This window comes from Echiichthys vipera (assembly GCF_963691815.1).
Source record: "Echiichthys vipera genome assembly, chromosome: 10".
Taxonomy (NCBI): domain Eukaryota; kingdom Metazoa; phylum Chordata; class Actinopteri; order Perciformes; family Trachinidae; genus Echiichthys; species Echiichthys vipera.
The window spans coordinates 6,029,818-6,053,732 of NC_139835.1; the positions used below are offsets into that span (position 1 = coordinate 6,029,818).

At 41.1% G+C, this 23,915-nt stretch overlaps 1 protein-coding gene across 6 annotated transcripts; it reads left to right on the forward strand.

The window, feature by feature from the left end:
• Positions 1–1,233: 1,233 nt before the first annotated feature.
• stat4 (signal transducer and activator of transcription 4) lies at positions 1,234–22,415 on the forward strand. Of its 6 annotated transcripts, none has more exons than XM_083922023.1 (24): positions 1,234–1,370; positions 1,515–1,643; positions 4,780–4,915; positions 9,792–9,890; positions 10,203–10,298; positions 10,393–10,471; positions 10,583–10,674; positions 10,852–11,003; positions 11,851–12,009; positions 12,743–12,835; positions 12,957–13,016; positions 13,151–13,171; positions 14,072–14,165; positions 14,453–14,497; positions 14,728–14,811; positions 14,898–14,996; positions 17,950–18,085; positions 18,649–18,701; positions 18,921–19,015; positions 20,456–20,592; positions 20,674–20,865; positions 20,993–21,038; positions 21,272–21,377; positions 22,128–22,415. In XM_083922023.1, exons 1-24 carry the CDS (start codon positions 1,327–1,329, stop codon positions 22,149–22,151), a joined length of 2,271 nt encoding a protein of 756 aa, XP_083778149.1. In that variant the 5' UTR covers positions 1,234–1,326; the 3' UTR covers positions 22,152–22,415. The 6 variants fall into 6 exon arrangements, with proteins under 6 accessions (XP_083778149.1, XP_083778153.1, XP_083778152.1 ...); XM_083922027.1 differs by having other exon boundaries at positions 20,677–20,865; XM_083922026.1 differs by having other exon boundaries at positions 14,075–14,165.
• Positions 22,416–23,915: the final 1,500 nt, after the last annotated feature.

Genomic DNA, 23,915 nt, shown 5'->3' on the forward strand with positions numbered 1-23,915 from the left:
TCTCTTTCTCTCTCCTTTTCTTCCTCCCCAACCGGTGCAGACAGATGTGCGTCCTCCACAGAGCTGGGTCTGTCCCACGTTCCTGTCTGTTATAGGGAAGGTTTTCGTTGCCATCGTACTCTACAGGGAAATTGTTGGGTCTCTGTAAATCCTAAATAAGTCATAGAGTGTGGTCTTTACCTACTCTGTAAAGTGTCCTGAGATAACACGTTAGGATTTGGCCCTGTAAATAAAATTGAATTAAACTGAATTGCAGTGTTGTGTGTATTTGGCTCATATGGCCCTGCGAACTTTCATTTGTTGGTCACATCTAATGTGAGGAACAATTTCACACACCAAGCGAGAGAACAACACTGTGGAGGACGGAACCTGCCAAAATAAATACATTAAAAGATAAATGGCTTGATAAATAAATGAGTATGCCAAATGTACTCAACATACAGACAGAAATAAATAGAAAAACATTTAAACAATGAAAATTAAAAGGGGTCTAAATAAATTTAAATGATGTAAAAAAAAAGCATACATTATTGATCTTTAAAGAGTTCACCATACAATTTGACAGTTGTATTAATTTTATTATTGTAAGGTTGAGAGACTTAATATACCTACAAATTCATTTTTAGATTCATATAAGGAAACAGTGACGTTGGGATGGACTCTTGTTAGGCTGCTACTTTGCATGTATGCAAGTCAAATGTACAATGAAACCAACGAGTTTACAATGCATTTGTTAAAGTTAACACATTCAAAGATTGTGGTTCACCATTGCAAACATTTGTTTTCGATAGAGAATAATTTGTAGTAATATAAATCTGTAGGGTATATTATGTAACATTTTGTGGAGCCTACTTCCTTCATCTGATTGGTAACAGACGTTTTTACGACCAATGACCATGCCCTCTGCCATCCAGTCAAAGTTATGAGAGAACATCAATGTTAATGTTATTGTTAATGTTAATGTTAATGTTGTCCCGTTAAGCTTTCCATTCCTTCATAGAATCCACCAGCATGTCCGTCTGGTCTTCACAGGAGAGGAAACTGTACCGAGGACTGTCTCACGGTTCTTGTGACGTATGGTTGGATTGCCGGTAAATGTTACCTTCCTCTCACCACGCACACACAAATGATATAGTGTGTGTGTGCGCGCGTGCCTGTGTGTGTGTGTGTGTGTGTGTGTGTGTGTGTGTGTGTACGTGTGTGTGTGTGTGTGTGTGTGTGTGTGTGTGTATGGGCGGGTACCCACAGCCCGTGAGTCTAAATAAGGTCATTTCCTGAACGTTAAAAACCGAAAGTCCGAGTGAGACAAGTGCACCTGAAGTGCGCATGGTGGATGAGACGGACGGAGGAGCAGCGCAGACACACCGCAGGTAACAAACACAGCAAAAAGATAGCACTGGAATATCAAACTAAATCATTTTCTACATGATAAATATTAATAATAAAATAAAACAGTGGGCTGTGATGATAACGGGCTGCGTGTTTGTGGCGTCTGTGTGCTCGCGGGTCGGCAGCATGAGCCAGTGGAAGCAGATCCAGCAGCTGGAGATCCGGCTCCTGGAACAGGTGGACTATCTGTACGATGATAACTTCCCCATGGACATCCGACAGGGCCTCTCCGGCTGGATCGAGTCTCAGGATTGGTGAGTCCTGCTGTGTGCGTGAGTGTGTGTGTGTGTGTGTGTGTGTGTGTGTGTGTGTGTGTGTGTGTGTGTCAGTGTGTGTGTGTGTGTGTGTGTGTGTGTGTGTGTGTGTGTGTGTTGGAGGTTGACCCTTTTCTCTACTCTTTATACAAAAAGGCAGTTATCTCTTAAACTTAAAATATCCATGCACCTCAATTACAGGAATAAACAGCTCATTTTTGTTTCTGTAATTCGGGTTCTCTCTCCTTTTCTTCCTCCCCAACTATCATCTTAGCTGTGCTTGTTCCTACTATTCTGCTGTATTAACTGCCATAACATATAAGTCATATTCACATTACTATAGATATTATTATAACTACTGTTACTCTTTGGTTGCTTGCATCTCTTTTCTTCCTCCCCAACCGGTGCAGACCCTCCCCTACAGAGCTGGGTCTGTTCCACGTTCCTGTCTGTTATAGGGAAGGTTTTCGTTGCCACCGTACTCTACAGGGAAATTGTTGGGTCTATGTAAATCATAAATAAGTCATTGAGTGTGGTCTTTACCTACTCTGTAAAGTGTCCTGAGATAACTTTTGTTATGATTTGACACTATAAATAAAATTGAATTTAATTGAATTAATTTTTTCACTTAGCCCTCTTCTATATTGCGACATTGTAAGAAGGCTGTATATTGGGATTATTGAAATATACAGAAATTGTTGTAAAACGGTCTGAGTTGGAAGAACTCACTTCCACATCCCTGGAGCTTTGAGCCTCTGCCTGACCCCGATGGACCCAGACTGACTGAGTTCGGGGCGGGTCAGGCTGTGATTTCTCATCATTCACTGGGGTTTGAATCCGGTTGGGTTCACGTAAATTAACCTTTTCGATATATACGCATGGATAAAAAAGAAGTAGAAGTTCTGGGCCCAAGACTGATGCCATGGTTGGGGCTTGGGTGAACATCTGGACATGTGTTGTTAGATTAGAACGGAAGAGTCAAAAGGCTGAAGATGAATTACAACACATTTACTGCCAAAAGTGGGCATGCCTACAATTTTACAATTTAGCCAACATTCGGAGCATTTTTTTGCGAACACTAGATGTTGGTACCAATGGATTCCTCAGCTCGTTTTCTTTTATATGGTACCAATATGTTTTAAATGGAGACAGCAGTCTGACATTACTCTCAGTCTATAAAGTGTTTCTGAGAATCGATACATTATCACAAAATATAATATCCTTTAAATTACAATGTGTTTTAGAGCCTTTAAGCTCTCTGTTTTGGATTTATAGCCCATAACTTTACTGCCATGAACCTCATTAGTCTGAGTGGGTGTGATCAACCCATTGTACTTCACCTGTCCAGCACCAAACAGCAGCCAGACGCAGTTAGAAACTAGCTGGCGAACACAGTGTATGGTTTAACAGCTGATTGTGTCAGCAGAGGGTAGAGAACAAAGCAGAGCTGACAGAGACAGAATATTGGACTCACTTTCTCCCGGATCAAATCAGCGCTAATGTTTCTTTGTGTCTTCTTGATGTGTACGCAGGTCACTCTTGCTCACACCAACTTTATACTGTGATAATACACCTCATCAGGTTTTAGCTTGTTTTGCTGCCGCCAAGTGGGTAAAAACCAATAAATGCAACTTTAAAAGTTTCTTAGCGTTTACTTAAAAATTGAATATGGAGATTGAGCAGAACACCACCATCTAGTGTCTCAAGACCGTAGTCGCAACAACAAAAAATAATTCCACCAGTGTTGTTGCCAGGTTGGTCAGACCCGGCCCAGCAGCCTACAAGAGACCAGAGTCTGTTTGAGCCTGTTTGAACCCATCCCCTCCAGAAAATCACACCATTAAACAAGTTTTTCAGAGTAGTTTGACTGACAGTTTTCGTTAGCGTTAGCCGTTACAGCTAACATGAAAGTTAGCTTACAGATCAAGAAGAACCGTAGCCATATGGGCGTGCGTTTTAATGGCGTTTCTCTCCTTTCTCTCAGTCCATGGAGTGAATGCTTGGCCTATATTGACTCTGGTTTTTGCCCGTCTCCGCTCACTCAGCTGCTGGGACAAATAACGCCCCCTTCACTGAGGCTCCGAAGCAGCTGCAGGATTGGCAAACTCCATTTCACCCAGTGCCAGCCTACAGTAGCTGCACCCAACAACAGACAACCCTGGCAACCAGCCACGCCCAACGCTATTGGCTTCTACAATGTGAACAGAACTTGACAGAAACTCATTTTCAAACCCGTCAAATTAAAAAAAAAAAATTAATTCAGATGAAATATACATTATTTTTATTGAAAAGCAATACTTTCTTTCTGTATCCCTCAAAACATCCTGTGGGTGTATTATATTTAAAAAAATATATAGCTTTTAATAAAGATTCTACATATTCAACCTTTAACTATCCAAACTGGTGAATGCATTATTGCCCTTTAAATGCAAACATGATGTTCCTTAGCTCAATGTGCTCTTAATATGACACTTTAAAGAGACCTTTTAAATGGTTTTATGTTCTCAGCAGTATTTTCCCCTGTGTGAAGGGTTTAATGCATGTTTCTCTGGGTCAATGTGTTGAAATCCCACACGTTCAGCTAACAGCCTGCTGATGTTATGCTCCTTAAACTTGCACCCTCACATTTGCTGAAAGACAGTTTTCTTGACCTCAGACATATCTCCAGAGTGGCTGATAATAATTTTTCTATTTAAACTGCATTTGAAACATTCATCTCCCTTCATTCTTTTGAAATCTACAAAGATACAGTGAGGACCCTGAAACATAAGGATGACCCCCATGAGGTGCATGTAGCCTACAGTATGTTAGCAGCGGCCTCTAAGCTGCACCTGTTTGCAGGCATGTAGAAACATGTCAGGCTTCATTACAAACATCGCAGAGTAACCAACTGGGTTCAGTTGACTATTGCCACCTTTCATGATCTCTGCGTAATCAAGCTACCTCTTAGCAACCAATAGCAGTTACTAGTACTGTATGTGAAGTTGGCTGCCTTGAAGTTGAACTAAAAAGTGATAGCACACACTTTATTGGGGGGTCCTATCTCTGTTTTCCAATGACTAAATCAGGTATCTTCTTCTTCTTTCCTTTTGCTGGGAACCTCCTAACCGTCACACACACGCTCTCTGTTTTTCAGGGACATTGCAGCTAACGACGAATCAGTGGCGGCAGTGCTGTTCACCAACCTGCTGTCCCAGTTGGATAGGGTGCGCTCACAGGAGCAGAACTTCCTACAAAGACACAACCTGAAAATCATACAGCAGCAGCTGCAGGTGTGTCATCCTCCTTTCAATGCTCAAGACTCACTCCATTTTAAACAGGGACTTTATTTGCTCTTGTTTTCCAGCACACTGATGTGTAAGAAATGTGTTTCTACGGCGATAGTAGCCGAACACAATAATTAATTTACTTCCTAGTCTTTCCTGTACTTTGTGTTTTACTCTTATTGTCCCACTGGGGGCAATTAGATACTTCTATATCCAAAATGAACTTTTCTACTCTTGACATGCTCATACAATACTGCATGAATGACATGAACAACTTTCTCCATACTGCAGTAGATGAGAAAACATTGTATCTAGATCCTAGACAGTATAAAATTAGATCTAGACAGACAGTAAAGAGTGAACAGAGGAAGAGCTAATGCAGTAGAAAAAGGTGGCATCAAAGCTTTATGAGAAAGATACTGCACAGTAGATCCTTTTATCACTGACATGTGTCATTACAAAGGGAGTAGAAGAGAAGAAGCTCTGTTGCAAAACAACTGGTGAACTGATCAGTGTGGGTTGTATAAGGTAGTTATCCATAGTCATTGTATTAACTACAGCAGATGACGGTGAGCACCCCGCTACAGAGCTAAGTCCTGCTGCACAACAACACTTCAATAACTGTTGAAGGGTGCGCTATATTTTAAATATTTTTTTACTGCTTCACATTGCCATCAGACAGCCTTGTTTAAGTTTACATGTGGGCTAGAACTCTTATATCAATTGACAAAAACAGTCATTTTCGTTTTGTTAATTTCTAATGCACAATAACACAAACGGAAAACCAATCGAGGCAGCGGTAGACCAGTTACTCCCTCAAAGTGTTCTGTGATGTAAAATGACAATGGAGTCTGGTGGCTTTGAAGAGAGCATAGATAACAACTTCAGTTCCCCCCACATAAAAATAAAAAGGGCTGTCTGACAGCAAGGTAAAGTGGTGCAAATCTTCTAAATATAGCGTACACTCAAACTGATATTGTTTTGATTTTAGGTGTCTAAAATCTGTTTAGCTGCAGCCCCCGTCCACAGCAGGACATCAGTGAGCTTCTGTGTCAGTACTCCTGTCTGTGTTTCCAAACTGGGGGCATGCTAACCATCATAGGTAACACATTGCCAATGGATAAGTGACTCATACCAACACACTTCGAAATATCAGCACTGTCCCTACATTTTGGTCATCCCTTTTACTTGCACTATTTCAGGGAAGGAAAGACAAAAGCCCTATAACCCAGAACTCTTAAATGCCTGTTTAGAAATCTGCCAAAAACACCAGTCTTCAGTCTCGTCATTGTCTTCATCGCCATCGCAAGATAAAACATTTTCACTTTGACAACGTGTTCACTCTGAAGAAAATCTGAATGAACTTTTTTTTACATGAATCGCTCTACACTATCACTCCTGGTTAAAAGAAAAGTGGCACGCTTCATGGTGGAACTCAAATCCAACCACAGACTCAGTCAGTGTTCATTATGTGCAGCAGCTGAATTTAACAGTGGGTAAACTCATCCTTAGTAAGGAGAAGTAGTTTTTGGTCTGTGGTGTTCTGGAGGGGAAAGGGAAGTAAAATAAAAAGTCACTCCGAATGTGTTACTGGTTTCTGTATTTGTGTTGTTTTTCTGCCTTGCATGAGGGCTGCGACTGTTTTTACTGTTCAGCAACTCGAATGTCAAATGAAGAGAGGCAAGGCCATGCAAAGACGGATTTGGCTTTTTGGCATTTTACACCAAATTAAAGACTTTCACAAAGTATGCACTTATTGCTTGTTTGAATACCAAGTTCAATGCTGATGTGTTAAGGTAAAAGACTTCCCTCGTCATCATGTTCTGGAGGTGATCTCTCTGTGAGAGTTTGGACCAGGGGCTTTACAGGATGTTGTGGTCAGAGCTCACTCAGCACATGTTTTTATTCTGGAAAAGACATATACCTTAGCAGAACAAACCCATGTGGCTCACACCGCTGTTTCCTGTGTGTCTGAATATGCATGTGTTAAAGTCAACACTTCTCAGAGGAAGCAGCTACTCCTTTGTGGTAGTCAGGGGCGTTTGAGGGTTGTTGATAGTGTTGTTGTTGTTGTGTGAGTGAAGTTTGTATCAGCGAGTCAAACCGTAGCCATGTTTGAATCTCTCTTCCATTTGATTTTCACCGCTCAAGCAGAATCTCCCTCAGAAAACCCACGCTGGTCATGGCTGATGTTCATTCGAAAGAAAATGTCAGCACAAACACTAGACCAAACTAAACTGCTGCTTGCCAATGCTGCATCGGTGTTACTGTAACGAAAGTGAGTGTGTAGGTGTGTGTTAATGTATCCTCAGTCATCATTCTGGCAATGATGCTGATGCAGGAAAATTGAGTCAGATCTGGAGGCGAGAGAAAAAGTTCCCTCTTCACACAGCCAAATGTTTTCGGACTTTTCTTCGTGGGCTTCTGATTGAGCCAGGCGGCATCACATATGACCACATGAGAATTATGTGGTGATAGAGAAGCAGGGTGGAGGCACGAGCGTGTCTGAGGGAAAGTTTGTGGCTGCTCATTATTTTAGATGTACTGAATTTTAGTTTTTATGTGGAAAGAAATCCTGTATTGTATGCACCATACAGCACATAGAACCTTAACACATACAAGTATACTGCAATGAACAAGTTATTGGTGATGTATTAAACAGAACAATATGATTTTTATTTTTATGTTTAGATCATGGAAACAGAAAGAGTAGGATGTTCTCATTGGAATCAACCTAGCGGGGTGGGCGGAGCGGCGGCCATTGTTTATTGATCAACCTTTTGTATAAACCAAGCCCCCACCACAGCGACTTCCTGGTTGATCCAATACAGAAGTGCCAAAAACTGCAGTTCTCTGAGTGTCCAGTAGGAGCGGTTTGCACAATAGAGCAGTTTCTCATTGACCCCCATATTAAACAGGCCGTTTTCACAGCATCATTAAATCTGTTTAAGCCCTGGTACAAAAAACATTCTAGTCTGTATGTTTAGGTCATATGTCCATTAAAACTTTTTTTGTACCAGGCTGGTTTTTATTTTATTGGAGGTTAAAGTTTGTGAATAAATAGGGGCTCTTGAGTGACAGCTAGCCTCTGACCCTCACTTCTCCATGGAGGCTAGTTGTCAGGATTAGCATCATTAGCATGCTAACTCCGTCATCTCGACCTGGACTGTGGTCATTCCTGTGGTGGTGTTTCCATAAGTGACAAGATGGTTTGCTCTTCGATCAACTGTACAAACAGATGGTGTAGGGGCACACCGTGTTAACGTTAGCTTTGTTATGCTAATAACAGCTGCTCTTACACCATGACTTGCAGTACAGTCTGCTATCTATGACGCATACACTAGATGCTAATCCGGAGCAGCGGGGGGATTCGGGCCGTGAGGGTCGGTGTTTTACAGTTTACGAGCATGGTACTGTGTTAAATATCAGTTTAAATCATAGATCATAAATGCTTGCTGCACTTCACTCCTGGAGCCGGTGTAGTCTCTGTTAGAGACACGGGACTCCCACTCCCGTTTATCTAGTTACGTGTTCTGTTAGCCTAGCTCCCAGGCGGTGGAGCTAATGTGGCTAATGTGGCTAATACTGTAAACGTCACCCAGATGGACGTATCTCCCTCCCCCCAACGTCACATCAATGCCCTTTTTTGGTAAGAGGAAATGAGGAGGAGTCAAAGTCTGACAAGATGGCGTCTGACAAGTGGGCGGCTCCCAGAGACGAGTACGATTGGATCAAATTGAGAGAACGGGCCCTGGCGGAGAGGCTACGTCCATTTTTTATACAGTCTATGGTATAAACCGACTTCCAGCAAGTGGCGGACTCACTGATGTGAGCTTTTGTAGCAACGACCAAACGAGCAGTGGAGTAGCCTAGGAGCTAGTGTAAAGGGGCTTTCGCATGTTAAGCTTTTTGCGTTAGTATTATTAACTACCGTCGTAAACTGCCTATTCACGACTGCTTATAAACCTCCAAGCATTACGTTTTCTTCCCAGATTGTGAAACGACTTTAATGTCAAGTTAAATAGTTTGTGAAACGTAAACGTCACTCAAAGCTTCAATCTCATTGGTTTGAGCGCAGCGGCAGAGAGGCAAATCTGAGCGGTGCACTCGGCAACCTTGGGCGCTTCTCCTACATTGGGTGCTACCGCCTCCTCCATAGGAAATTAATAGAACGGCGTGCGCAAAGCGTTTTTACAACATATCATGTGTAGGGGCCTTTACGAAGCATAGAGAGCGGCTGCTAAATCCACACTTTCTCTTCACAGCACAGAAAAGCACATTTCTATCACCAGATGAGTGACAACTTTGTTCAGCTGATTTTCAGGATCCAATGTAGCATGAAAGCATAGTGGAATTAGCAAGCTAGCTAGCGGACCAGCGGTAGCACTGGTTCTCACGTAATTCATTCCAGGAGTGAGCTCTTTTACTTTAAGAGCAATCTTCCTTCAATTCCAGTATCTGCAAATTACTTCATCCTTCTTTTGTTTATACACTTTCTTTCCTGAAGATCACACCCTCAAAATGTTCTCCAGGATTCCAATAAACGTTAGGGTTACAGGCTAAAAAGAAACAGGTTACACTCCAAGTATCTGTGCACACCTTTGGCTATCTGCCTCCTATTTCCACTTTCCCAATGACTCAAGAAAACCTTATGTGTTTGAAAATATCCATGATGACACATCCCTGTAGAAACGATTGCCTCCTCAGGGGCTTGTTTTTTCTGTATGGTAAGATGAACAGACAGTGGAAACTAAACCAAAAATGTCAACCTAATTATGCTGTTGCTTCTTTTGTGGCTTTTTTTCATTTCTGTGCTAATAAAATCCAAATGTGCGGGTGTTTTGGTAACCTTGAATATTGTGTGTGTGTGTGCACCCTGCAGTTGAAATACACAACAAACCCTGCTCTCATGGCCAGGGTTATCTCCTCCTGCCTCAGGGAAGAGCGCCGTATCCTCTCCAGTGCCTGCATGCAGGAACAGGTTTGTCACATCGCCTCTGTCAGAGGGAAAGTCCCTCTGTTTCCTTAATAACAGCTGCTGCTGCTGCTCGTAAATCCGAGCTGCTACCAGGAAAATCTAACTGCATAATATACACCCCCACATTCCCAACTGTTTCACTTTATACCCAAGAAACAATACAGCATGGCAAAATAGTTCTGTAGCTAACATGTAGGCCTAGGTAGGCTGCTGCAAGGATGCTGTAAATCAAAATGATCAATTAATGATGATAAAGAATGACACAGCAACTAAATGAATAGAAAAGAAAAAGGTGACTAAAAGGTTATTTTTCAGCAGGGTCCACTGGAGAAGTCATTGCAGGATTCTGTGGCCTTTGAGAGGCAGAAGAACATGGACAACAGAGTTGGGATCATCAGGGGCAGCGTACAGGTAACTGAAACACACAGACACTTCAGTGGATACCAAAACAAAAACATTACTACTTTTCATCTAATTGCAAATTACTTTGTCTGTCTGCGTCTAGTTGATGGACCAGGCTGTGAAATACATCGAGGACATGCAAGATGACTTTGATTTCCGCTATAAGACCCTGCAGTCTCGAGGTGTGTTGTGAAAAAAGAGTTTCTTACTATTGTGCAGAAAAACCTGCACAGCCTGCAACACACAAGAATATTGCACCAAACTATATATTTGTGGTTGTGTGTGTGTGTCAGAATCGGCAGATACTCGAAAGAACTCTGAGATGATGAAACAGGAAGTAACAAGACTGCAGGAAATGCTTAACAGTCTCGACTTTAAAAGGAAGGTATGCATTTGTATCATCGTGCAAAGCTCTGATGGAATGAAGGAAATCTTACCAAAATGTCTCCAAATATAAAAGTGGCAAAGATGCCGACGCCTCATCATTGTACATTTAAAGACTTGTTGCAGCGTATAATTTAGAGTTCATCAACCATCAGCTGTCTTTCATACCTTTTGTTAGGAGATCTTGTTAAAGATGGATGTTGTGATCAAGGAGATTGATGACCTGATGACCTCTCAGCTCAACCCTGAGCTGCAGGACTGGAAACGCAGGCAGCAGATAGCCGCCATCGGTGGGCCGATGCTCACCGGCCTGGACCAGCTGCAGAGTTGGTAATGAGCTGAACATTTACGGATTACTTTCATGCCAATGTTTGTTGCAGTAAAGTAACATTAAGCCATCTCGGCTCATTTTCAATAGCATTCCATGGGCAGGTGTAATCGCAGCTACCAAAGACATGAAATACAAACAAGTTTCTACTAGAACATGCTTGCATGTTTTAAAGTTCAAAAATACATTATTTTCTCATACTGTCCGAGACAATTTTTTTTGTGTAACAAATATTAACGGAGAAATCCTAGATAGTCAGTAACAGCCGGACGTGGCTAATAGTGATTAGCTCGGGGCAGTACGGTGAAGGCATTCAAATGTCTTTTTTAACCACTAATACTGCTGAAAATAACACCAAACCTCTGCAGTAGCATGAGAAGAGTCCCTACACAGAAAACAAAGCACCACCCAAAAGAGTGTTTTAAAGACTTACCTACTGGCCCCTGTACCAGCTCCTCTCATAGTTAAGTCCATTCAAGTGGATTAGCAAAGTCAATCCCAAAGGAAGGAGCCCATTGATGCTTTGTTTTCTGTGTAGGGACTCTTCTCATGCTGCTGCAGAGGTTTGCTGTTATATTTAGCAGTATTAGTGGTTAAAAAAGACGTTTTAATGCCTTCACCGTGCTGCCCCGAGCTAATCAGTGTTAGCCACATTTGGCTGTTATTGAGGATTTTTCCGTTAATAGTTGTTACATGAAAAAAATGGTCTCGATGGCTTATTTGATGAGTGTATTTGCCAAAAAGGACCCTGGGATGATTTTACGTTGGAATTTCACTTTAATATTTGATGGTCATGAAATAAGCTTCACTCCTTCCCCTCCCATTTTCTTCTCACCTGTCCCCTCTCAGGTTCACTCTGACCGCCCAGAGTCTCTTCCAGATCAAGCGTCAGCTGGACAAACTGGCAGAACTGGTTGTGAAGGTCACCTACGAAAGTGATCCAATCCCCCTGCAGAGACCTCAGATGGAGGAGCGGGTCAAATACCTCATCTATCACCTCATCAAGAGGTACTCTGAACACCACACAACATCAGACACAACCAGATGTACATTTGCTGAAAAAGGCAGATCAATGCAACATAATACAGATGAACGTTTTTAGTGGTGCTTTATTATTATTTATAATTAAGAGCTTTGATCATGACTGCTGTACTCTGATGTGCAACCCTTATATTAAGCATTTGTGTGTGTTTTTTTCTGGTTTCACCATTTCCAAGAGAACAGAGATGTGAATAACAGCACCTCAGGAAAGTCAGCAAACTGTTCCATGTTATCAGAGAGAAGGCATGATGGGAATTCCTGTGAATTCAAAAAAAGAGTAGAGTTTTAGTCATTAGGGATGATTTATAACTGATAAGGTCATTAATGACATCTTATAATCCTAGTATTTTGTATTATAAATTGGTATCAAAATATATTCTAATTATTATTTCTATATATGAAACCAGTTTTCACTTGAACATGTCTGCAACGCATGCAGATTGTCCTGAATTGCCCCCCAGGGACAAATAAAGTTTTGTGAATTGAATTGAATTGAATTGAATTGATGGAAGACTAAGAGCACTGACATGCATGGACCACTTCCTCCTGTACTCGCAGCACTGACAACTACACTGACAGATACCAAATATAGGAGCAACACCACCAGCCGGTGTCTCGGATACTCTACAGGCAGGAGCTGTCAGGTGAAATAAACATGGTGAAAACTGTGTAAATCATATGAGGTGTGGTTTGTTCTCAGCTCATTTGTGGTGGAGAAGCAGCCGTGCATGCCCACACATCCACAGAAACCCCTCATCATCAAGACGGGAGTACAATTCACCACCAAAGTCAGGTACAACTATGAGACATAATAGGCTTTGGTGATTTTTCTTCCTGCTATTTCACCCAGTTATATAATAAGCAGTATTTTTTGTTGAGAAGTGTCTTTTTCTTCTCTTCCTGTTGTCTCCCAGACTCCTGGTTAAACTTCCAGAAGTGGATTATCAGCTGAAAGTGAAAACAACATTTGACAAGTGAGATTTTTGGAAATACTCCAATGCACATAAAGTATTCTATCGATCGCAATGTAAAAGTCAAATTCTTCAGATGAATTAGTCTGAGCGCTAATCTGTATATACTAAATGTTTGTGTTTGTGTGTGTCTCTAGGGACCTCCCCCCCGGCAGAGTGTGAGTAGAAACAACCTCAAGACTGGACGTTCTGCAGACGTTTAATTTGAACACAGATAAAAACAGTGCAGAAATACATTAGCATGTTTTAAAAACAGTCAACAGTGAATGCTTTTTATACTGCGGCGCTATAGAACATCACTTTACTGCTTCAAGAAGTGGTTTCATACCAAAATATAGGCATCAGTTTGGAGGAAAGTCTTTGTCTTTACATAGGTCAATATATTTTGTTGCCTTTGACATAAACTTTAACTTAAATCTTTCTTTCAGCTCTTTTTTGCTTAAATTTCATGCTTTAAAAAGCCAGCTATTTGCCACATTTACTAGAAGACAAAATATGTAAAGTATACTGAATATTAAGGTGGAGAGACATCGTTCCAGGAGCACTAACTGTTCAGATTATATCTTAATCATATTTTTATTATCTCAGGGTAGATCATTGTGCCAGTATTTGTTCATTTATTTATTTATTCAGTTTAGAGCTACAGAGACAGTGCACATTAATAGACATGTATGTAAATGTGCCGGTTTAGCCGTCTTGTCTAATTTTAAACTGCAGTCCCTGTGCAGGTACAGCAATACTGTTCACATGACATTTAATAATGACACTGCATGACACATTCTTAAAAAAGGGCAATAATAATACATAAAACATTAGAACAAAGCACACTTCAGGTTAGTTAGTCACCTGAAAAAAAGTTGTTTTTCTTTATCGTTAAAGAAGGTATTGCGATTAGATATGAATATTGAAAGCATATCCATAACTCTAATTATGAAAGTGCAAGTATTCAGAACATTATTTCACATTTTAGATTTCAGCAGCTACAGTTGCATTTATTTAATCTAAAAACAGTCAGCATAATCCATGATCCCTCCATTTGACCTTCTTTTTCTCCTCAGAAGTCGTCAGTTTTTCATCCTGACCAACAACACTAAAGTTATGGACATTGAGGACTACTCAAACGGCTGCCTCTCAGTGGAGTTTAGACACCTGGTAAGACAACCCGTTCACTGAATGATTTTATTCATGCCTATGTGTCATTTATTATCAGGAAATAACAGCACCTGGGGAGTACACATAACCAGGCAGAACAGGAAAAGCTGTTTTCCCCATAACTTTATGAGCAAGGCATTAGCTCTCAGCAGCCAGTATCAGTAGACTAAATCCAGTTTCACTGACACTTGGATATGATATTAATCAGTTTGTCAAAGTGGTGATTTGTTGAATTTCTCCATCAGATTCTGGTTTTCTTTTACTGACATTGAATTTTTACCTCACAGCAGCTGAAGGAGAAGAAATACATCAATGGCACAAAGGGGAATGAGGTAAGAGATGCAGATGAGTTGACCATTCATTTACTAGCAGAGTCACCTCTTAACACCAATGCTGAATACTTAAATTACTGTAATGCGTAGTTGTGTTCGTGCATTATTTTCTGAACTTTGTCACAACTGCTATAGTCTAAAAATACTATTGTTATTCTAAAATGGTTGTACCGAAACCCTAATGCAGTGCTAGGAGGACTGTGAAATGATCTGTGTTTTGTGGTTTGCAGGGTCTCCTCTCTGTGACGGAGGAACTCCACTATCTGAGTTTCGAGGCTTGCTTCACAGTACAGGGCCTCACCATAGATCTGGAGGTCAGGAGCAACGTAGATTTGACTTGATGACTGGCTCTCTTTTGTTGATGCCGCAACTTGCTTATTGTGCATGTGAATCCTTCCAGACGTGTTCCTTGCCACTGGTGGTCATTTCCAACGTGAGTCAGCTGCCTGGAGGCTGGGCGTCTGTCATGTGGTATAACCTTCTGACTGATGAGCCGAGGGTGAGCTAACACATCTTACACTGAAATTTAAAATTAATGTAAATCAAGTTTTTTATTTTCATAACACGTCTATAAACTGCTACAGCGCTGGGGACTCTCTGAGAGGAACAGCCCACTGAGGAGCTCCCCTGAGAACTCTACACCTTAAAGTGTAATTCCGGCAAAAAATCATCCCATGGTCTTTTTTGGCACTTACATCAAATAAGCCATCAAGGCAGTTTTTTTTCATGTATGAACAATCAACGGAGACATCTGGTAGAGTCGCTAACAGCCGGACGTGGCTAACACGGATTAGCTCGGGTCAGTACGGTGAAGGCATTAAAACGTCTTTTTTAACCACTAATCCTGCTCAAAATAACACCAAACCTCTGCAGCAGCATGAGAAGAGTCCCTACACAGAAAACAAAGCACCAACAATGTCGTTAGTGAACCCAGAACTTATTAAAAGAGTGTTTTAAAGCTTTACCTAATGGCCCCTGTACCAGCTCCTCTCATAGTAAAGTCCATTCAAGTCGATTACCAAAGTCAATCCAAAATGAAGGAATACTTCATTTTATGTGTAAACCAGATGCGCCGGAATTACACTTTAAGGGCTCTTTCTCTGATTGCATTCATACTGGCAATAGGAGTGCTGAAATGAAGTAACCTGGCCAGTCCCTCCACCTCACTCTCTGACTTGTTAGCTAGCCAGCTGGCGTCACCTCAGAGGCAGGCAAAGAGTCATTAGACACCTCGCTACCAATGGCCACCCGCCTTTCGGCCCATTTTCTATAATCAGTGTAGCATGAAAGTATTGTGGAATTAGCAGGCTAACAGGCTAGCTAGCTAACTAGCAGGCAACTGGCTTGTAGTTTGTCCTTTGCTATGAGTACCTACTCTGAATTAGGAGCTAATAAAGACCTGTAAAAATGGCGTTAAGAACTAAAACTAGTTCTTGCGGTGTAGACACAATAGAGAGGGGGGATTCTTGTCCAAAAGAGCCTGTTTAATATGCTAAAGACCTATCATGAGCGAAATATGCAGTCACTGCCATTTCTGACAGCCAGGGTTTTGTATGTCACATACCTAAGGAACCAATCCTGTCAACTTGCGGGGTGGAGCTCTCCATATCATTAGTAAAGCACTACAGTGCGTGGCAGCCGGTGGCTGAGTGGTTAGAGCAGTGTGTGTCTCCCCCCCTCTCTCTCCCCATTTCCTGTCTGTCCTATACTATAATGGCTTGGAATACTGCCAAAAAATATTCTTAAAAAAGAAAAAAAAAACACTACGGTGAAACAAAGGGTATCAGAGGAGACGCTAGGTGTAGTTACAGCACATATTGGTATTTTGTAATCTTAGTTTCACTATTTTCAGGACAGTAGCATAGACGTGTGTTCATATTGTCAGTCCATCCCTGTGAACACACGGTAACATCCTAGCAGATATGAACAACATGAACAAATAAAATATGCTAACTACAATATTTGAATACGTCTGCTAGTGGCCAATTTAGGTTCACACCAGTGTCCTCATCTGAGACCCTGTTTTAGTTAGCAGCAACATGTGGACTGAGTGATCCGTACATAAGTGGACAGCTCTAACTACAGGTGAAAACACTCTCAGGACGCATTGAGGACACATTGAGATAGTGAAAACAGGTCTGTGACTCTGTCCACATTAGGGCCCGCCTACTCAACTGAGCCCTCTGCCTTATAAGGAAGTACGTCCTAATTAATGGGCTGTGTCCACAACATCTGAGCCTGGAGCTCTGTGTATTTTGGCTGTTTTTGTATTTTTAAACATTTTTACTTTGAAAGTATTTCTCATGTCACAGAAACCACTGAGAGTTACTCGTGTGTTCTGGATGTTAATATCAGACTGTTGATGATGTGTCCGTCTGTTCCCTATTCAGCTGCAGAACAGCTCTCTGGAGCTTTTAAGCCTTTAAATGGCCGCCCCAGGTCCCTTCGGTGGATAATAACCTTATTTTAATGTTAATAAAATGTATCCTTATTCATGAATATTTAGGATATATTGCTACAGATATTCCTGTTCTTTTGTTGTAACATCATTTGCTGATTATGACAAGTGGGAGCGGTTGGGAAAAAGATCACGGCAGGTTAACATCGTTAATATGTTCATAAAATACACCCGGAATGGTGAATATATTACACACAAACACCACTGTTTGTGAGAGAGAAAAGCTGTAGTAGGAAATCACTCTTTCATGAGTCATCTCATGTGATTGTGATACAGATGTATGTGAGATAATAACACAACATTAACAAAAACGATTTTTCATTCAAATATGTAGGTTATCTACAGTATATCTTTAACGGAAATGATGTGCATGGTGATTTACATACAGGGTGGGACAATGGAATCAGATCCCACGTGGTCACTGGAGACGCATGTGGAGAAGTAGGTTGCCGCAAGGTCTGAACACACAGACTGAGAGCTGTCCACTTGTGATCGGATCACCCAGATCAGATGTCCCTACCAAATGGAAACTGGGCCTGAGTGTGTGTTGGACATGTATGGCAGAATCTCTCTGATATTTCCTCTAACGCTGGCCATCTTGATGGACACTGCCCTTTCACCAGTCTGCATAGAGCAAGCAGTGGTGGTGGGCGGGGCCAGGCAAGATCCAGACTTTCTCAATGAATTATGTGGGAAAACCATGTTAAACAAAATGTGTCTGGAGAGGACTTTAAATGTGTTGTGTGTGTGTGTAGAGGTGGGAAGTGTCACTTACACTTTCCAGTGTATTTCCAGTTTATTATGTACACCAACTGTTTTTAAAGAGCAGTTGATTTCACTCTGTGATTTCACTTTATAAGCATTTTAGAGGATGTAGTTTGTGGTGCAGCTGAATTTGATTGCATTATTGTAAGAAGTACTACTAAAAAAAACTACTTCCACACCCCCACTGCCGTCCTCTTACTTTATTCCTCCTCTTTCCTATAATCCACAGAACTTGGCGTTCTTTGGGAACCCACCTCGGGCCACCTGGAGCCAGCTCTCTGAGGTCCTCAGCTGGCAGTTCTCCACCTTAGCTGGTCAAGGCCTCAACAAGGAGCAGCTCACCATGCTGGGAGAAAAGCTTCTCGGTATGTTTGCCCTTTGAACTGTCAAACTATGTGGTGACTGTAGATTTTGGGATGACTGAAACAAAAGATAACACATTTGAGGTGGCAGTAAACAACTTTTTTCACCTGGAGATTCACACTTTGTTTTCAGACCACATGGGTAATATTGGCCTGCTAGTGCTAGCTGATAGTCTTGGGAGGCTTGCTTATGAAGAGAACGGGGTCATCCCTATGTTCCCAAAGGGTCCTACGTTCCCAAAGGGTCCTATGTTCCCAAAGGGTCCTATGTTCCCAAAGGGTCCTATATTCCCCGGTCGCATAAGCCTCTGCCTTCGCTGATTTTATTCAGCATTTTGTTAGGGTTAGAGGTTACAGTTAGGGTCAGGGTTAGGGGGTAGGGTTAGGGTCTACATAAGCCTATTTGGCACTGATTGTGAAAGAAATAACAGGCCAGGCAACATAGGACCCTTTTTTAAAAGAAAGGGTCCTATGTTCCCCGGTCACATACAAACCGTGGAACATAGGACCATACTTGGGTACTTGTGGCGCAGTCATTAATGTTATTTTTCGGTATGTTGTTGTAGGTCAGCATGCCTCCTGTAGTGACTATCAAGTGTCCTGGTCTAAGTTCTCAAAGGTAAGTGTTCAATAATATGTGAGTATGCCCCACAAAGTACCATGTGGTCTCATATCCAATATGGTAGTGCCACCTAGTGCCTAATGAGAAAGCAAGTTCTGTGCCCGTGCTGTACTTTGGTCCGAGATATATTTGTATTCTCCACCACATCTCTCATGTAATGTTTACATTTCAAAAGGTACTCATTGTACCTCTTCCATGTGCTGTACATTCTTAAAGGAGAATATCCCAGGAAAGCCCTTCAGTTTCTGGATGTGGCTGGACTCCATCCTGGAGCTCATCAAGAAGCACCTGCTGCCAGTCTGGAATGAAAAGTAAGCCCCTGGCTCACTTGCTATGTCTCACCCCCACCTCGCTGTCCCAGTCAATATTCCCACTTTCACAGAATCAGAAACTAATAAGAAGAGAAAATCTACATGTGCATAATATATTTAGATTTTCTCACGCTAATATGAGATATTTACACAGCTAACAGCCATATTTAGCATTACAAAACGTATTTATCTGAGGCGTTCGTTAGTTGACGTTAGCTTAGCTGTGTTGCCAGATTTCACGAGACTTTGTTGCTAATTTTCTTGTTAATTTTCTCCTGATCTGTTTGTCTAAAAAAATGACATTTTGGTGTAAATGTGTTCAGGAGAGGTATGGAAAAATGTGAAAAATGGGTCCAGAATTTACTTTTACTGGGAACAGTCTTAATCTGTGTTCCTGTTTGCTTTTGAATTGGAATCAGTGCACTCAGGAGCTGCTGCTAATCTCCTAAAGAGGCGAGGCCGTGGAGAAACATGCATGACACAGATACAGGATTCGTGCTAGGTCTAATTGCGCCCCTAGGCAATTTGGTCCCGACCTTTGGAAATCAAAAATTACCTGAGAGGTTCAATGCCAGACTGACTTTCTTTGCTTTTTCTTTGATTAATTTTATCATCCAGTTTGATTAGCTTAAACCGTAGCCTACGTAATGGGTAGTGCAAAAGACAAAGCTGCACGACTTGACCAATGGATGTTGCTGAAAAAATGTAGCCTAAGTTGTGAGGGGTTTTCAAAGTCTGTGGGCGTCCCAGAGGAGAAAGCTTGGAAAAAGGATATATATTAATGATTCCATAGACACTCAATAACTGAGCCAAGATAGTCTAATATTGCTGTTTAACTTTAGACTGAACAAAATACATTTAAAAACGGTCATTTATTAGTTTCTGACTGAGAGTGGGAAAACTACTGTATAACTATTTCTTTAACCAAATGACAAACATTTAGGCTTTTTTATGTAACCTTATTTTAATAACTAATGTAATAGTTTCACTTAAATGCGATGAAAAACTCCAAGTGATAGAAGAAGAAGTAGGAAAAAGTCAGTGTTATTTTTCTCTTTTACTTTAAAAAAACAAAACTTTATTGAAGTTTACAATTTTACACGTTATATACACTCAAAGAAAAGAACATACAGTTCTTATCACAGAGAAGAAAAAAAAACATGTGCAAATAGTGCAAAGTCAGTAAAAAGTGCGTATAAAGTCTATGAGATTTTTATAAAGTGCTGTGTTTACAAGTTCAAGTTGCTCCATGGAAGGAGCTGATTCTTGTCCTGGGTTCGTCTCCTCCGGAGCTCAGTGAGCACCTGTTTGCACACGGAGTCACTGTCCATTACAGTCTGATGGAGAATCATTATGCATCGTGATTTCCACAGTTTCATACACGATGCATATGATCAGCTGTAACAGCTCTTTTCTCTTTTACCAACACCACCCACGCAGCTATATCATGGGCTTTGTGAGTAAAGAGATGGAGCGCACTCTGCTAAAGGGCAGGGAGCCAGGCACATTCCTCCTGCGGTTCAGTGAGAGCCACCTCGGAGGAATCACTTTCACCTGGGTGGAGCGCAATGACAATGGTGAGGAAGAATCCACACACTTGGCTCAGAAAAGTGTATGTCAGGGCTTCCTGCTGCTAACTGTGACTTTATTTACACCAGGAGAAGTGAAGTTAAACTCCGTGGAGCCGTACACTAAAAACCGACTCAGCGCTCTCCCGTTCGCCGACATCATACGAGACTACAAAGTGATCTCAGACGGGGTCGTCCCAGAGAACCCGCTCAAGTTTCTCTACCCCGACATCCCCAAAGACGAGGCCTTCGGACGGCTGTACAACAGTCAGCCAAGCAAAGGCAAGAGTGCAGAAGCATTTCTTCATTCAGAGCTCACGTTGTTTCAGTGCTTGTGTTTAATCTGTATCGGCTGACTAGGCTGAAGGTTATATTACTTATCTCTCTCGTATCTCTGTCATATATCCAGTCCATCCGTACATACCATCTAGCCTGATCCCCATCTCGGAATTGCGGTAAGTTCATTTGAAGACCCCGACTCAACTTCTATTCTTTTTCTCATGAATTTTGCCCTGACATTTAATTTTGGGACCAAAGATTGGGAATACCTAATGATTATGGTACACTGCCTGTGCTTACAATGCAACCTACAGAATAATGAGAAAACAGAAGTTTATCTAGAAAATACTACATACAACACAAAAGTAGTCCTTTCACTTGTAGCACCTGCCTTTTTCTGTTATCCCAGCTCTCATACAAACGCCACGTCACCTTCTTGCCAGTCTCCTGAGCCTCCAATGACACCCGGGGAGTTCGACATGCTCAACGAGCAGCTATGCTTTGACATCGACACCGTAAGTTTGCATACTATGCCATTGGGTGGTCTGTACCAACTGCTGGCAATACTCTGTATGCTTTCTTATTGTTAATAAAACCCATGAAAAGACCTAAACCAACAATGAATTCATCCTACTAACAAGTATTGTTAATGAATTAAAAGCCTGGTATGTCGTCTTCCTCTGTGCCACAGGGCTCCATTGTTGCTAGAAAACTATTCAAACACATCAACTGTTTTAGGAAATTGTTGAGCCTTTTAAAGAAAGACACAATATGCTTTTATCTCTAAAAAACAAAAACATTAAATTACATTGTTATGATTAAGTTTTAGCAGGAACACATAGACTTGGGACTGAGTGTATATATAAAATACTAAGAGACAGACGAGTAAATTGATGGTTCTGGTCTTGTGATGGGATTTGTTGACAATACCAAAAAATGTCTCTTTAGAAGAATTAGAAGAAACTTTATGTTGAACAACAAAACAGCGAATAATAACGGTGAACAAATAAGCAACATACATTTGTGAAATACATTTCAAAACCACGTAACAAGAAAACAGCGAACCAAACATGCTATCATGTCAAAAAAACAAATTACCAGAGCACAAAATCCTGCAAACAAATTATGTTGACATTCAATTTTGTGCTAATGCTGTGGTGCCAAGGATTTTCACAGTTGTTTATTAGCATTACTATGTAGGTATTCTGATTTTTCCACATTACCAAATGTCTGCTGCTAATGTTGTTCTCCTTTGTGTTTCACAGATGAGCTCTCCATATTCAGAGTAAAGCTGGATAAAACATGCAGCATTCGGCTCCTTGAATCCTCCCAAACACAAGTTCCAGTCTTTGATCAGTGGAAACCCAGTCTGCAGAGTTGAAAGAGCTTTTGGGGTTCAGTTGTTAATTGCTTTTTTATATATTCATAACTATTCTAAAACTAATTTGTATGTTTTTATTGTTAGTCTGTGACAATTTGTTTTTGAGTTCCATTTTGACTATTGACTGACTTTCTATAAGGCCTCTCTTGTATATTAAACAATATAAACTTGTTTATTTTGTCTGCATCATATTGACATCAACTTGCTTCTGTATTTATGATCAGTGGCACCTCTGTCTCTTTTTTCTTTTTTAGTTTACCTGTGTTTCTTCCACAGTTGTCTGCTGCCTGTAGACTGTGATGAGGCATGGCACAGACACATTAGAAAGTTTATAGCATTTATTTTGGAAGCAGCCGGAAGTATAGTGTCTGCCTGTGACTGCTTATAGGCTGCTTGATGCTCCTCTCCTTCAGCGTTTATCGAGAACCACGTGGTTCTCGATAAACGAGTGTTATGAGTGGGTGGATGTGGAAGTACTTTGGTATGTCACAACCCTCACCTAAACCAGTTTAGGTGAGGGTTGTGACTATTGTATTACTTATTAGAAAATAGTACCACCTTACTAATTATTTAATCAATTTCATTCAGATCATAGTTTTCATTCAGAATCAGTCACTGATCACCATGAACTTTGTTTGTCAAGACTTCATCATGGCAGCCCTACTACACACAGATTTTAATTTATGAACTAGAATTTGAGTCAATTCTTCAAAACATCATAGGCTCAATATAACTACAATACAAATCACTAAAAGTCACCAAAATGTACGCTGCTGTGTGTTAGAAATAAGAATTCTAGATCATCTCAAGTTTATTACTGGTCCTAGTGTCATAATAATCATTCTTTTTTTTAATGTGTGAAGCACTGGCCACATCCAGAATATTGCATTAAGACCCCAGTTTTATACATTTGGTAAACACTGCAGGACAATAAGATCCATTTCAGCACAAAAACCATGCAGTCAGAGCCTCTGTGTGGGGACAGACTGAGGGAGTTCTGCACCTTTGGCCCAAACCTCACACCCATCTGCTGGGGATAGGAGCGTGTACGGGCAGGGGTGTATTAGCGAACAGGCCTACTTGGCCCAGGCCCAAGGGCTCAGGGGGCCCAAAGCCAGAGCCTCTTTTTTTTTTTTCATAATTAGGCCTATTAATATTTTTTTTTAATGTTTATAACAGGGTAAAAAAAGACGCTCAAAAAATCAATAGCCCAAATATTACTCATTAAAATGTAACAATAAAGAAAAGAACATGATGGGAGAAATATTTAAAAGGCAGGAGCAAAACGACAGCATTATTAGCTCTGTCTAAGGGGCCTCTAAGGGTGCAGGATATACGTAGGCTATCATGTGAGCTGTCGAGTAAGAGCACTGCCTGTTTTCTACAGAGCCCCCATGGTGTCAGTCAAGAGAAAAAAGACATGCACTAAACTGAGGGCATGGATTGCTAAACCGTGCGCATGGTTCTTAGTTTAGTACATGGCTTCTTCTTTTTTCTTGACTGACACCAGGGGGCTCCATAGTTTTCAATAGGATATTTAAGTACATTTAAAAAAAATAATGCTTGTCATGTCATGACTTTTTTAAACCAGCTGTTTCCCCCTGCTCCCAGTGGGGTCATCCCTAAATCCCCCAGTCACATACAAAGTGGGGTACACAGGTACGCTCCCACT

Coding starts and splice junctions, on each gene's coding strand:
- stat4 (XM_083922023.1), top strand. CDS start 1,327: ATGGTGGATGAGACGGACGGAGGAGCAGCGCAGACACACCGCAG. Junction 1,371..1,514: donor GCAGCGCAGACACACCGCAG/GTAACAAACACA, acceptor GCGGGTCGGCAG/CATGAGCCAGTGGAAGCAGA. Junction 9,891..10,202: donor GTGCCTGCATGCAGGAACAG/GTTTGTCACATC, acceptor GTTATTTTTCAG/CAGGGTCCACTGGAGAAGTC.